At 55.0% G+C, this 13,730-nt stretch overlaps 2 protein-coding genes across 2 annotated transcripts in view; one reads left to right on the forward strand and one right to left on the reverse strand.

Moving 5' to 3' along the window:
• Positions 1–3,651, reverse strand: part of LOC117009845 (bromodomain-containing protein 2-like) — a 44,906-nt gene extending 41,255 nt beyond the window's left edge. Inside the window, 1 exon segment of the mRNA XM_033084220.2 lies at positions 2,453–3,651. Within this exon segment, the coding sequence (XP_032940111.1) occupies positions 2,453–2,481 (29 nt within the window). The 5' untranslated portion in view covers positions 2,482–3,651.
• Positions 3,652–5,570: 1,919 nt separating this feature from the next.
• Positions 5,571–13,468, forward strand: LOC117009831 (HLA class II histocompatibility antigen, DM alpha chain-like). Its single transcript, XM_033084205.1, has 5 exons — positions 5,571–5,681; positions 7,488–7,754; positions 9,743–10,027; positions 11,851–11,976; positions 13,388–13,468. The coding sequence occupies exons 1-5, from the start codon at positions 5,618–5,620 to the stop codon at positions 13,390–13,392; spliced, it is 747 nt and encodes a 248-aa protein (XP_032940096.1). The 5' UTR covers positions 5,571–5,617; the 3' UTR covers positions 13,393–13,468.
• The last annotated feature ends 262 nt before the right edge of the window (positions 13,469–13,730 follow it).

Raw genomic sequence — 13,730 nt, forward strand, 5'->3', positions numbered from 1 at the left:
CCCACAGCGACACTGTCACAGCCTGTGGGTGACACAGCTCCAACACACGAGTGACACAGAGACACTGCCACAATTTTGGGGACCCCATGTCACTGTCACAATATTTGGGTCCCAAAGTGACACTGCCACAATCTTGGGACTCCCAAAGTGACACTACCAAAATTTGGGGATCTCAATGTCACTGTCACAGCCTGCAGGTGACATGGTCACAGCATGTCAATGCAAAATGACACCACTACAATCTGGGCATCCCAAAGTGACATTGCCACAATCCTGGGGGTCCCAATGTCACTGTCACAACATGGGAGTGACACAGATCCAACACAGGGATCCCAAAATGACACCGCCACAATCTGGGGATCCAAAAGCGACACAATCACAAATTTGGGGATCCCAATGTCACTGTCACAATTTGAGGTTCCCACAGTGACAGTGCCACAATTTTGGGGTCCCCCTGTCATTGTCAGAGCCTGGGGGTGACACAGGCCCAGCACAGGGGTCCCACAGTGACACTGCCACAATCTTGGGGGTCCTACAGTGACACAGCCAAAATTTGGGGTCCCCGTCACTGTCACAGCCTGGGGGTGACATGGTGACAGCATGTCAATCCAAAATGACACTACCGCAATTTTGGGGTCCCACAGTGACACTGCCACAATTTTGGGGTCCCAAAGTGACACAACCACAAATTGGGGGTCCCAATGTCACTGTCACAGTATTTGGGTCCCAAAGTGACACTGCCACAATTTGAGGACCCCAACGTCACTGTCACAGCATTTGGGTCCCAGAGTGACACTGCCACAATTTAGGGGTCCCATGGTGACATTGTCACAGCCTGGGGGTGACACAGGTCCAGCAGTGGATCCCACAGTGACACCACCACAATTTGGGGATCCAAAAGTGACACAATCACAGTTTGGGAACCCCAATGTCACTGTCACAGCATTTGGGTCCCAAAGTAACACAACCACAAATTTGGGGGTCCCAATGTCATTGTCACAGCCTGAGGGTGACATGGTGACAGCATGTGGATCCCAAAATGACACTGTCACAGTCTGGGGGTCCCACAGTCACACAACCACAAATTGGGGATCCCAATGTCACTGTCACAATATTTGGGTCTCAAAGTGACACTGCCACAATTCGGAGGTCCCAAAGTGACACTGTCACAGCCTGTGGGTGACACAGCTCCAACACACGAGTGCTACAGTGACACTGCCACAATTTGGGGATCCCAATGTCACTGTCACAGTATTTGGGTCCCAAAGTGACACTGCCAAAATTTGGGGGTCCCAAAGTGACACATCCACAAATTTGAGGTCCCCCTGTCATTGTCACAGCCTGGGGGTGACACAGGCCCAGCACAGGGGTCCCAAAATGACACTGCCACAATTTGGGGGTCCAAAAGTGACACATCCACAAATTTGGGGATCCCAATGCCACTGTCACAGTATTTGGGTTCCAAAGTGACACATCCACAAATTTGGGGATCCCAAAGTGACACTGTCACAGCCTGTGGGTGACACAGCTCCAACACACGAGTGCCACAGTGACATTGCCACGATTTTGGGGACCCCATGTCACTGTCACAATATTTGGGTCCCAAAGTGACACTGTCACAATCTTGGAATTCCCAAAGTGACACAACCAAAATTTGGGGATCCCAATGTCACTGTCACAGCCTGGGGGTGACATGGTCACAGTATGTGGATCCCAAAATGACACTGCCACAGTCTAGGGGTCCCACAGTCACACAACCACAAATTGGGGATCCCAATGTCACTGTCACAATATTTGGGTCTCAAAGTGACACTGCCACAATTTGGGGTGCCCCTGTCACTGTCACAGCCTGGGGGTGACACAGGCCCAGCATGAGGATCCCAAAGTGACACTGACACAATTTTGGGGTCCCAATGTCACTGTCACAGCATTTGGGTTCCAAAGTGACACTGCCACAATCTTGGGGACCCCAAAGTGACACAACCACAAATTGGGGATCCCAATGTCATTGTCACAGCCTGAGAGTGACATGGTGACAGCATGTGGATCCCAAAATGACACTGCCACAGTCTGGGGGTCCCACAGTCACAAATTGGGGATCCCAATGTCACTGTCACAATATTTGGGTCTCAAAGTGACACTGCCAAAATTTGGGGTGCCCCTGTCATTGTCACAGCCTGGGGGTGACACAGCTCCAACACACAACTGCCACCACCACAATTTGGGGTTCCCAGAGTGACAACGCCACAATTTGAGGGATCCCCACATCCCTGTCACAGCACGACACAAACCCAGCACAGAACCCCAATGTCACCGCCACAACGCCACAACTCGGGGGTCCCCCACCGCCAGCAGGCCGCGCTTCCTCCCTTCGCACCAACACCCCCCAAAAACCCCACATTTCCCCCACCAAATAAAAAATCCCTTTTCACCCCACGGCGCCAGCACCTACTTGCTCTGGGGATTCACATTCTGCAACATCCCGGCGGCTGCGTGCGCGGCCCGCGGGCCCGGCCGGCCTTCCTCTCCTCCTCCTCCTCCTCCCGCCGTCTCCTCCGACGAGCCCCCCACTTTGCCCGGCCAAAGCTTCGCCGCTGCCGGCCCGGTGGGGGCCCCTCCACCGTCAGCGCATCCCCGGTGCTCGGGGAGGGGGGTCTTGCCGGGAGCCCCCTCCCCTTTGGGTGCAGCTCAAGCCCGGCGGGGTTGGGGGGAGACCCGCGCTCGGCCTCACATCCACGGGGCGCGGCGAAAATGGCGGCGCCGCTCTGAGGGGATGTAACGGTGGTGGGGTGAGGGAGGTGGGGGGGGGGGGTCCTTCCTTCGGAGCCTCACCGGACCCGCCGAACGCGGCGCGATCCGCTCGATACAACCCTCGCCGAGTCGCTGCGAGCCGGCGGCGGCCGCGGGCGGGCGGAGCGAGGCGCGGAGCCGCGGGCGGAGCGGCGGATGACGGCGGATATTCGGCGGGATCTCAGCGGCCGCGCTCCATCTTGGCTCGCTGAGGTGAAGCGGGGAGGGGGGGGCGGAAGGGAGGGAGGAAGGTGGTGGAAGAAGCCGGGCGGAGGCGGCCCCCTCGCCGCCGGTGGCCGCAGGCAGGGGTCGCTGCGGAGGCCGGGGAGGGTCCGGGGAGGGTCCCGGAGCCCTCCGGGACGGCGGAGGCGGGGGATGGAGCCGGGTTGGGGCCGCCCCCCTCGCGCGCCGGGCCCGACCCGCTCCGTCCCTTCGTCCCCGCGAAATGGCGCCTCTCGGCCTGCCCCCGCCCGCCCTTATATAGACGCCAGCCGCCTCGCCATTGGCCGCGCCGCGCCCTGACGTCACCCAACCGCCCCTCCCCGCCCCACCGTGGCCTCATTGGGCGGAGGCACCCGAAGGGAGCGGCTCCCATTGGCCGCGCGCCGCGTCAATCACCGGCACGGCTCCCCGCCCCTCCGGGCCTTCCGCTCAGCGCCTCACCCGACGCGCGCGGCGATCTCGGCGCTGATTGGCTGGCGCTGCCGGACGCCGCGCGCTGATTGGTCGGAAGGTCACGCGGGGGGCGGGCTCAGCCGCCGATTGGCGGCGGCGCCCCGAGGGGGGGCCAAGGAGGAAGAAGGGGCCGGCGGGCGCCATCTTGAATGGCGGCGGCGGCCGCGGCTGGACAATGAGGGCGGCCGCTCGGGGCCGGACCCGCCGCTTCCCCCGCCGCTCCTCGGCCGCAGCGAGCCCAGGGAGCGCTCCCCCGCTGGGCCTCACCCCCCTCGCGGTGCTCGTCCAGCCTTTAAGGCGCCGTTCAACTCCGCACCCCCCCCACCCCCCCCCCCCAGGCAGCTACGCATCGCGTCTCCCCCGCGTCCCGCGGTGCCGACGGGCGCTCGGGTGGCTCCAACCTATCCCTGACCACGCGCGGGGGGCGACAACCCCCACGGACACGCCGCTACCGTGGCCGCCAGCCCCGCTAAAGGCCCGAAATGCCGCTGCCCCCCCCCACCCCCCCCACCCCCCCCCAACCCTCAACCCTGGGGAGCCCCGAACTCCCTCCCTACCCACGGGCGAGGCCTCAGTGCCCGCTCCCCCTCCGGGACCCCCCGACTCCTTTCACCCTCCGTGCTCGGGGAGGGCTCGCGTCCTTCCCAAGCTTCCCCCCCCTCCCCCGGGCTCGCAGGACACGGGTGGCTCCGTGTGGCGTCCGCTTCCCTTCCCCCCCCCACCCCCATCCCCCGCTCGCCACCACCACCGTGACACAGCACTTGGGGCCGCGCCCGCCGCCGCCCCCGCGCGAACACCCAAACATGGCGCTTTTCGCCCCAAACCGCCGCCCCCGCCTCGCGCACAAAGCCGCCCCGCCCCGCTGTCAATCACCCGCTCCTCCGCTTCCTATTGGCGGCCTCCGCGAAAAAGAGGCGGGACAAAGCGTGATTGACAGCGCCCCGCCGCCACGTGACCCCCGCCCGCCTCCGCGCCGCTGTGGGGGGGGCAGGGCGAGGCCGCCCCCCCCCCCGGCACTCACCTGAGGCGCCCCCGCTTTGCGCCGCGACCCCCGGGCTCGGCCCCGCTTCATCCGCCCCCTCTCCGCTCCCCACAAAACCTCCTGCCCCGAAAAACCCCGGGTTGGGGGCAAAAAAGATAAAAAAAACCATCCCGGGGCAGAAAAGGGAGCCACGCGCTACGTCACCCGCGCGCTGATTGGCTGCTCGCTGTCACGTGGCTCCCCCGCGGCTTCCCACGGGCCCCCATTCATGGCCCCCTCCCCTCGGCTCCCGTGGCGGGAAAGGCGCCGCGGGGTCCTAGCGCCGCGCGCATGCGCAGTGCGGGTGCGCTGCAGAGTGGGGGGGGGCACCCATGGGGGTCCGTGATGAAGTGGGGGGGGCACCCACGGGGGGATTTGGGGTCCCAAAAATTCCGGGGGTCCGTGATGGAGTTGGAGGGGGCACTCACGAGGGGATTTGGGGACCAAAAAATTCCGGAGGTGTCCCCACGGGGGTCCGTAATGGGGTGGAGGGGGCAACCATGGGGGATTTGAGGTCCCAAAAATTCCGGGGGTGTCCCCACGGGGGTCCGTGATGGGGTAGGGGGCACCCACGAGGGGATTTGGAGTCCCAAAAATTCCGTGGGGGGCACCCACGGGGGTCCGTGATGGAGTGGGGGGGGCACCCATGGGAGATTTGGGGTCCCCACAATTCCGGGGATGTCCCCACGGGGGTCTGTGATGGAGTGGGGGGGCACCTATGGGAGATTTGGGGACCAAAAATTCCGTGGGTGTCCCCACGGGGGTCCGCGACATCCCCCATGCCACCCCCGGTGACGTCACAATTATCACGCGTGTCCCCCTAATTAACCCCACGCCGCCCGTGGCGCCACTTGTGGCACCCCCCTAATTTTGAGGTGACAAGGGGAGGTGTCCCCAACCCCACGTGACCCCTGGAGGGAATTTTGGGGTCCCCCTCTCGTGTCCCCACGCGGGAATTTCGGTGCCCGCTCTGTCACCGCCAGCGAGCCGCGCTCGGGATTCCTCTACCTGGCAACCGATGACGTCAGAGCTACCGAGCGTTCCCATTGGCTGGCGCGGCGTTGGGGACACAGGTGGGGCCAGCGAAGCCCCCCGTGGGGACACTGGGGACATTGGGGACGCGGAGGGGCCATGGGTGACTTGGTGACCGCGCTGCTCTGGGGGGTTTTTGTCGCTGTCGCCGTCGCTGACCCCGGTAGGAGGTGGCGGGAGGGGAGAGGGAGAGGGAAAGGGAGAGGGGACACGCGGTGTGGTCTCACTTTGGTGTTTGTCCCCTCTCTGTCCCCTCTTTGTGTCCCTCCGTCTCCCCTCCTTGTCCCTCCTGTCCCTTCCCTCTCCCTGTTCTCACTTTCCTGCTCCCTCCCTGTTGTCTCCGCGCTTCCTTGTTCCGCCTTCTCCCTCCCTCCCTGTCCCCTCCCTGTCCCCCCCCGTCCTCTCTCCCTCTCCCTTTCCCTCCCACTTCCCCGTTCCTCCCTCCCCTTCCCTCTCTCCATCCCCCTTCTCCCCTTTCCCTCCTCCATTCGAATTTCCCTCTCCGTCCTCACTTCCCTCTCTCCTCTCCATTCCCATTTCCCTCTCTCCCTTCCCTATTTCCCGTCTCCCTCCTCGTCCCTTCCTCTCCCATTTCCCTCTCCCCTCTCCCTTTTCCATTCTCATTTCCCTCTCCCCTTCTCCATTCCCTCTCCCCTCTCCCTTCTCCACTCCCATTTCCCTCTCTTCTCCATTGTCATTTTCCTCTCCCACTTCCCTCTCCCTCCCCAATTTCCCCTCTCCCTCCTCCATTCCCCTTTCCCTCTCCCCTCTCCCTTTTCCATTCTCATTTCCCTCTCCCCTCCTCCATTCCCCTTTCCCTTTCCCTCTCCCTCCTCCATTCCCATTTCCCTCTCCCCTCTCCCTCCTCCATTCCCATTTCCCTCTCCCTTCTTCCTCTCCCTCCTTCATTCCCCTTTCCCTTTCCTTCTCCGATTTCCATTCCCATTTCCCTCTCTATTTCCCTTTTCCCTCTCCCCTCTCCCTCCTCCATTCCCATTTCCCTCTCCCTCTTCCTTCTCCCTTCACCATTTCCCTCTCCCTCCTTCATTCCCATTTCCCTCTCCCTTTCCCATTTTCCTCTCCCTTCTTCCTTCTCCATTTCCCTCTTCCCTCTCCCTCCTCCATTTCCATTTCCCTCTCCCTTTCCCACTCCCATTTCCCTCTCCTCTCTCCCTCCTCCACTCCCACTTCCCTCTCTCTTTCCCATTTCCCTCTCCTCTCTGTCTTTCCCATTTCCTTCTCCCTTTTCCATTCCCATTTCCCTCTCCCCTCTCCCTCCTCCATTTCCCTCTCCTTTCTTCCTTCTCCATTTCCCTCTCCCCTCTCCTTCTCCCTTTTCCATTCCCATTTCCCTCTCCCTTTTCCATTCCCATTCCCCTTTCCCTCACCCCTCTCCCTCCTCCATTCCCATTTCCCTCTCCTTTCTTCCTTCTCCATTTCCCTCTCCCCTCTCCCTCTCCCTCCTCCATTCCCATTCCCCTCTCCCCCTCCCTTTTCCATTCCCATTTCCCTCTCCCCCTCCCTCCTCCATTTCCATCTCCCTCTCTCTTTTCCATTCCCATTTCCCATTTCCGTCTCCCTCCTCCATTCCCGTTTCCCTCTCCCCCTCCCTTTCCCATTTCCCTCTCCCCTCTCCCTCCTCCATTCCCCTCTCCCTCTCCCTTTTCCATTCCCATTTCCCTCTCCCTTTTCCATTCCCATTTCCCTCTCCCTTTTCCATTCCCTTTTCCCTCTCCCTCTCCCTTCCCATTTCCCATTTCCCTCTCCCTTTCCCATTTCCCATTTCCCTCTCCCTTTTCCATTCCCATTTTCCTCCCTCTTTCCCATTCCCATTTCCCATTTCCCTCTCCCTCCTCCATTTCCATCTCCCTCTCTCTTTTCCATTCCCATTTCCCTCTCCCTCCTCCATTCCCCTTTCCCATTTCCTTCTCCCTTTCCCACTCCCATTTCCCTCTCCCTCCCCTCCCAGACCCCGACCCTCCCCCCCACCTCCTCTCCGAGGTCCTCACCTGCCAGCCCGACCCTCCCTCCTTGTCCCTCTCGGTCACCTTGGACGCGCGCGACCTTTTCTGGTTCGATTTTCCCGGATCGCGCTGGAATCCCGGGATTCCCTCTCTGCCTCCCTGGCCCTCGGAGCTGGAATCTCCCCAGGAAATTCTCCCCGAGACTCAGCTCTGCAAGGAGATCCTGGGAGTTCTCGGCCGGACACTCACGGGAGTCATGCCCGAGGCCAGGGGTAGAAATTTTGGGAGGTGGGAGGGTGGGAAATGGGGAAAAATTGGGGTGGGAAATGGGGAAAAATTTGGGATGGAAGGGTGGAAAATGTGGGGATGAAGGAATGGGAAATGGGGGAAAATTGGGGTGGGAAATAGAGAAAAATTGGGGTGAAAAAGGTGGGAAATGGGGAAAAATTGGGGTGGGAGATGGGGGAAAATTGAGATGTAAAAGGTGGGAAATGGGGAAAAATGGGGTGGGAAATGGGGAAATTTGGGGTGGAAAAGGTGGGAAATGGGGAAAAATTTGGGATGGAAAAGGTGGGAAATGGGGAAAAATTTGTGGTGGGAAACAGGGAAAAATTGGGGTGGAAAAGGTGGGAAATGGGGGAAAGAATGGGGTGGGAAATGGGGGAAAATTTGGGAATGGAGGGATGGAGAATGTGGGAAAAATTGGAGATGGAAATGGGGGAAAATTGGGGTGGAAAAGGTGGGAAATGGGAGAAAATTTGGTGATGGAGGGATGGGAAATGAGGGGGAAATTTGGGATGGAAAAGGTGGGAAATGGGGGGAAAATAGGGTGGGAAATGGGGAAAAATTGGGATGGAAAAGGTGGGAAATGGGGAAAAAATTGGAGTGGGAAATGGGGGAAAAATTGGGGTGGAAAAGGTGGGAAATGGGGGAAAGAATGGGGTGGGAAATGGGGGAAAATTTGGGAATGGAGGGATGGAGAATGTGGGAAAATTTGGGGTGGGAAATGGGGAAAAATTGGGGTGGAAAAGGTGGGAAATGGGGGAAAAGTTTGGGATGGAAGGGTGGAAAATGTGGGGATGAAGAGATGGGAAATGTGGCAGATTTGGGGGATGGAGGGATGGAGAATGTGGAAAAATTTGGGATGGAAAGGTGGGAAATGGGGGAAAAGTTTGGGACGAAAGGGTGGGAAATGTGGGGATGAAGGAATGGGAAATGGGGGAAAATTTGGGGATGGAGTGATGGAGAATTAATTCCATTTTTCCCATTAACCCCATAAATCCCATAACCCCATAAATCCCATCATCCCATAAATCCCATAACCCCATAAATCCCATCATCCCATAAATATCATCCCATAAATCCCACAACCCCATAAATCCCATTAACTCCACAAATCCCATTAACCCCACAAATCCCACAATCCCATAAATCCACAACCCCATAAATCCCATAAATCTCATCATCCCATAAATCCCATAACCCTATAAGTCCCATTAACCCCATAAATCCCATAATCCCATAAATCCATTATTCCCATTATTTCCATTATTCCCATTAACCTCATCAACCCCTTTCCCACTTTATTCCCATTAACCCCATAAATCCCACAGCCCCATAAATCCACAACCTCATAAATCCCATAAATCTCATCATCCCAGAAATCCCATAACCCCATAAATCCCATAAATTCCATCATCCCATAAATCCCATCATCCCACAAATCCCACAACCCCATAAATCCCATTAAACCCCACAAATCCCATCATCCCACAAATCCCATCATCCCACAAATCCCATCATCCCACAAATCCCATCATCCCATAAATCCCACAACCCCACAAATCCCACAACCCCATAAATCCATAACCCCATAACCCTATCAACCCCTTTCCCACATTATTCCCATTAACCCCATAAATCCCACAACCCCACAAATCCCACAATCCCATGAATCCCACAACCCCATAAATCCCATTAACCCCATAAATCCCACAACCCCATAAATCCCATCATCCCACAAATCCCACAACTCCATAAATCCCACAACCCCATAAATCCCATTAACTCCACAAATCCCACTAACACCACAATCCCAAAAATCCACAACCCCATAAATCCCATAAATCTCATCATCCCACAAATCCCATTACCCCATAAATCCCATAAATCCCACAACCCCATAAATCCCATAACCCCATAAATCCCACAACCCCACAAATCCCATCACCCCATAAATCCCCTCATCCCCTTCTCCCAGCAATCCCGGAGATCTCGCTGTTCCCGGCTCTCCCTCCCGTCCCCGGCGAGCCCAACACCCTGGTGTGCCTGGTGGAAAACATTTTCCCCCCCGTGCTGGACATCACCTGGACGGTGGCCGGAGCTGTGGTCACTCAAGGGGTCACCCAAGGTCCCTTTGTCCCCATGAGCGACCTCACCTTCGTCCGCCTCTCCCGAATTTCCGTCACCACCCTCGAGCCCGGAACCGTCCACGCCTGCGTGGTCACCTCGCGCAAGGACAACGCCACCATGGTGGCCTACTGGGGTTAGATATAGATTGGGGATTTATTTTAAATTTTTTGGGATTTATTGGGATTTTTTGGGATTTTTTGGGATTTTTTTGGGTCATTTTTGAGTGATTTTTGTAGATTTTTTTGGGATTTTTTTGGTCGTTTTCTGATGATTTTTGTGGATTTTTTTGGGATTTGTTGGGGATTTTTTTTAGATTTTTAAGGGACTTTTTGGCTATTTTTTGGAATTTTTTGTGGGTTTTTTTGGGTTGTTTTTGGGTGATTTTTGTGGATTTTTTTGGGATTTGTTGGGATTTTTTGGGGTCGTTTTTGGTAATTTTTGTGAATTTATTTGGGATTTGTTGTGGATTTTTTGGGGTTTTTTTGTGGATTTTTTGAGATTTTTTGGAATTTTTTGTGATTTTTTTGGGTCAGTTTCAGGTGATTTTTGTGGATGTTTTTGGGATTTGTTGAGGTTTTGGGGGCATTTTGGGGGGATTTTTTTGGGATTTTTTGGAATTTTTTGTGATTTTTTTGGGTCGTTTTTGGGTGATTTTTGTGAATTTCTTTTGGATTTGTTGGGGTTTCTTGGGGGATTTTTTGGGGATTTTTTGGGATTTTTTGGTCATTTTGGGGTGACTTTTGTGGATTTTTTTGGGATTTGTTGGGTTTTTTGGGGGGATTTTTTTGGGATTTTTCAGGGATTTTTTTGGGTCATTTTCGAGTGATTTTTGTAGATTTTTTGGGGATTTGTTGGGATTTTTTGGGGATTTTTTGAGGGAATTTTTTGGGATTTGTTGAGATTTTTTTGGGTCGTTTTGGGGTGATTTTTGTGGATTTTTTTGGGATTTGTTGGGGATTTTTTGGGATTTTTTGTGATTTTTTTGGGTCGTTTTTGGGTGATTTTTGTGGATTTTTTTAAGATTTTTTGGGATTTTTTGGGTCGTTTTTTGGCAATTTTTGTGGATTTATTTGGGATTTGTTGTGGATTTTTTGGGGTTTTTTTGTGGATTTTTTGAGATTTTTTTGGAATTTTTTGTGATTTTTTTGGGTCGGTTTCAGGTGATTTTTGTGGATTTTTTTGGGATTTGTTGGGATTTTTGGGGGATTTTTTGGGATTTTTTGGGATTTTCTGGGTCGTTTTTGAGTGATTTTTGTAGATATTTTTGGGATTTGTTGGGATTTTTTTGGGATTTTTGGGGGGAATTTTTGGGGATTTTTTGGAATTTTTTGGGGTCTTTTTTGAGTGATTTTTGTGGAATTTTTGGGGATTTGTTGGGGTTTTTGGGGGATTTTTTTGGGGGGTTTTCAGGGATTTTTTGGGATTTTTTGGGTCGTTTTGGGGTGATTTTTGTGGATTTCTTTTGTATTTGTTGGGGTTTTTTGAGGATTTTTGGGGATTTTTTGGAGTCATTTTGGGGTGATTTTTGTGGATTTTTTTGGGATTTGTTGGGATTTTTGGGGGATTTTTTTGGGATTTTTTGAGATTTTTTGGGATTTTTTGGGTTTTTTTGGGAGTCGCTTTTGGGTGATTTTTGTCAATTCTTTGGAATTTTTAGGGAATTTTTGGGGATTTTTTGGCATTTTTGGGGAATTTTTTGGGATTTTTTGGGGATTTTTTGGCATTTTGGGGGGATTTTTTTGGATTTTTTTGTGTCAGTTTTGGGGATTTTTTTTATTATTTTGGGTCGTTTTTGGGTGATTTTTGTCGATTTTTTTGGGTGATTTTTTTGGTTGTTTTGGAGTATTTGGGGTAGATTTTAGGGTGTATTTTGGGGTGATTTTTTAGTGATTTTGGTGTATTTTGGGGGTGATTTTTGTGTGATTTTGAGATGATTTTGGGGTTCTGTGTCCGCAGTGGCTCCGGACACGGCGCTGGACGAGCAGCTGGACACGGCGCTGGCCGGAGCCGCGTTGGCCCTGGGCATCGTCCTGGTCCTGCTGGGAGTTGTGCTGGTCCTGCTGGCCCGCAGGGACAGGAACGGTACGGGGATAAACTGGGCCTAGGCCTGGTTCTGGGCCTGGTCCTAGGCCTGATCTCAGTTCTGGGCCTGGTTCTGGGCCTGGTTCTAGGCCTGATCCCAGTTCTGGGTCTGGTTCCAATTCCGGTTTCAGGCCTGCTGACTCGCAGGGACAGGGACGCTGCGGGGACAAGCCAGGCCTAGGCCTGTTTCTGGGCCTGGTCCTAGGCCTGATCTCAGTTCTGAGCCCAGTTCTGGGCCTGCTTCCAATTCCGGTTCCGGGCCTGCTGGCCCGCAGGGATAGGAACAGTACGGGGCTAATCCTGGGTTAGGCCTGGTTCTGAGCCTGGTTCTGAGCCTGATCTCAGTTCTGATTCTGGTTCCGGGCCTGGTTCTGGGCCTGGTCCTAGGCCTGATCCCAGTTCTGGGCCTGGTTCTGGGCCTGGTCCTAGGCCTGATCTCAGTTCTGATCCCGGTTCTGGGCCTGGTTCTAGCCCCAGTTCTCATCCCAGTTCTGGGCCTGGTTCCAGTTCCTGTGCTGGGCCTGCTGGCCTGCAGGGACAGGAACGGCACGGGGATAAGCCAGGCCTAGGCCTGGTTCCGGGTCTCGTTCTGGGCCTGGTCCTAGGCCTGATCCAAGTTCTGGGCCTGGTTCTAGGCCTGATCTCAGTTGTGATAATGATTCTGATCCTGGTTCTGGGCCTGGTTCTGGGCCTGGTTCTGGGCCTGCTTCCAATTCCGGTTCTGGGCCTGCTGGCCTGCAGGGACAGGAGCGGTACGGGGATAAGCCAGGCCTAGGCCTGGTTCTGGGCCTGTTTCTAGGCCTGATCTCAGTTGTGATAATTATTCTGATCCTGGTTCTGGGCCTAGTTCTAGCTCCAGCTCTGAACCCAGTTCTGGGCCTGGTTTTAGCCCCAGTTTTGAGCCCAGTTCTGATCCCGGTTCTGGGCCTGGTCCCATTCCTGGTCTCAGTTCTGGTCCTGATCCTGGTCTCTATCCCAGTCCCAATCCCAATCCCAATCCCAGTTTCCGTTCTGGTCCCAATCCCAGTCCCGGTTCCAGTCCCAGTTCTAATCCCATCCCTGGTCTCAGTTCCAGCCCCAATCCCAGTCCCGATCCCAGTCCTGGTTCTGATCCCAGGCCTAGCCCAAATCCAAGCCCTGATCCCAATCCCAATCCCAATCCTAGTCCTGGTTCCAGTGTCAATCCTGATCCTAGTCCCAGTCCCAGTTCTGGTCCCAGTTCCAATCTCAATCCCAGTCCTGGTTCTGATCCCAATCCCAGACCCAGTTCCAGTCCCAATCCTGGTTCTAATCCCAGCCCAAATCCCAGTCCCGGTTCCACTCTCAATAAATTGTCCCTAAATCTGGGTTTTGGGGGTGACAATTTGGGAATTTCGGGAATTTTCCCCAATTCCAGGTTTTCTCTCCACAGGTTGAGGTGATCGGCGCGGGAATCGGGAATGAATTTGGGAACTAAACCCGGCTTTTCCTAAATAAATCCAGAGCTTTGGGCAAATCCCGCGGCCTTGTTGTCACATTCCTGGTTCTGGTTCTGGTTTTAGTCCTGGGTTTTGGGTTTTGGGCCTGGTTGTGATCCTGGTCCTGGTTCTGATCCCAGTTTTAACTCTAATCCTGATCCCAGTCCCAAACCCCAGCCCCAGTTCTGGGCCCAATCCTAATCCTGATCCTTGTTCTGATTCCGGTTCTGATCCCAGTTTAACTCTAATCCTGATCCCAGTCCTAGTTCTGGGCCCAGTTCTGGTCCTGATCCTGGT

The sequence above is a fragment of the Catharus ustulatus genome, chromosome 36 (assembly GCF_009819885.2).
Source record: "Catharus ustulatus isolate bCatUst1 chromosome 36, bCatUst1.pri.v2, whole genome shotgun sequence".
NCBI classification, from domain to species: Eukaryota; Metazoa; Chordata; class Aves; order Passeriformes; family Turdidae; genus Catharus; species Catharus ustulatus.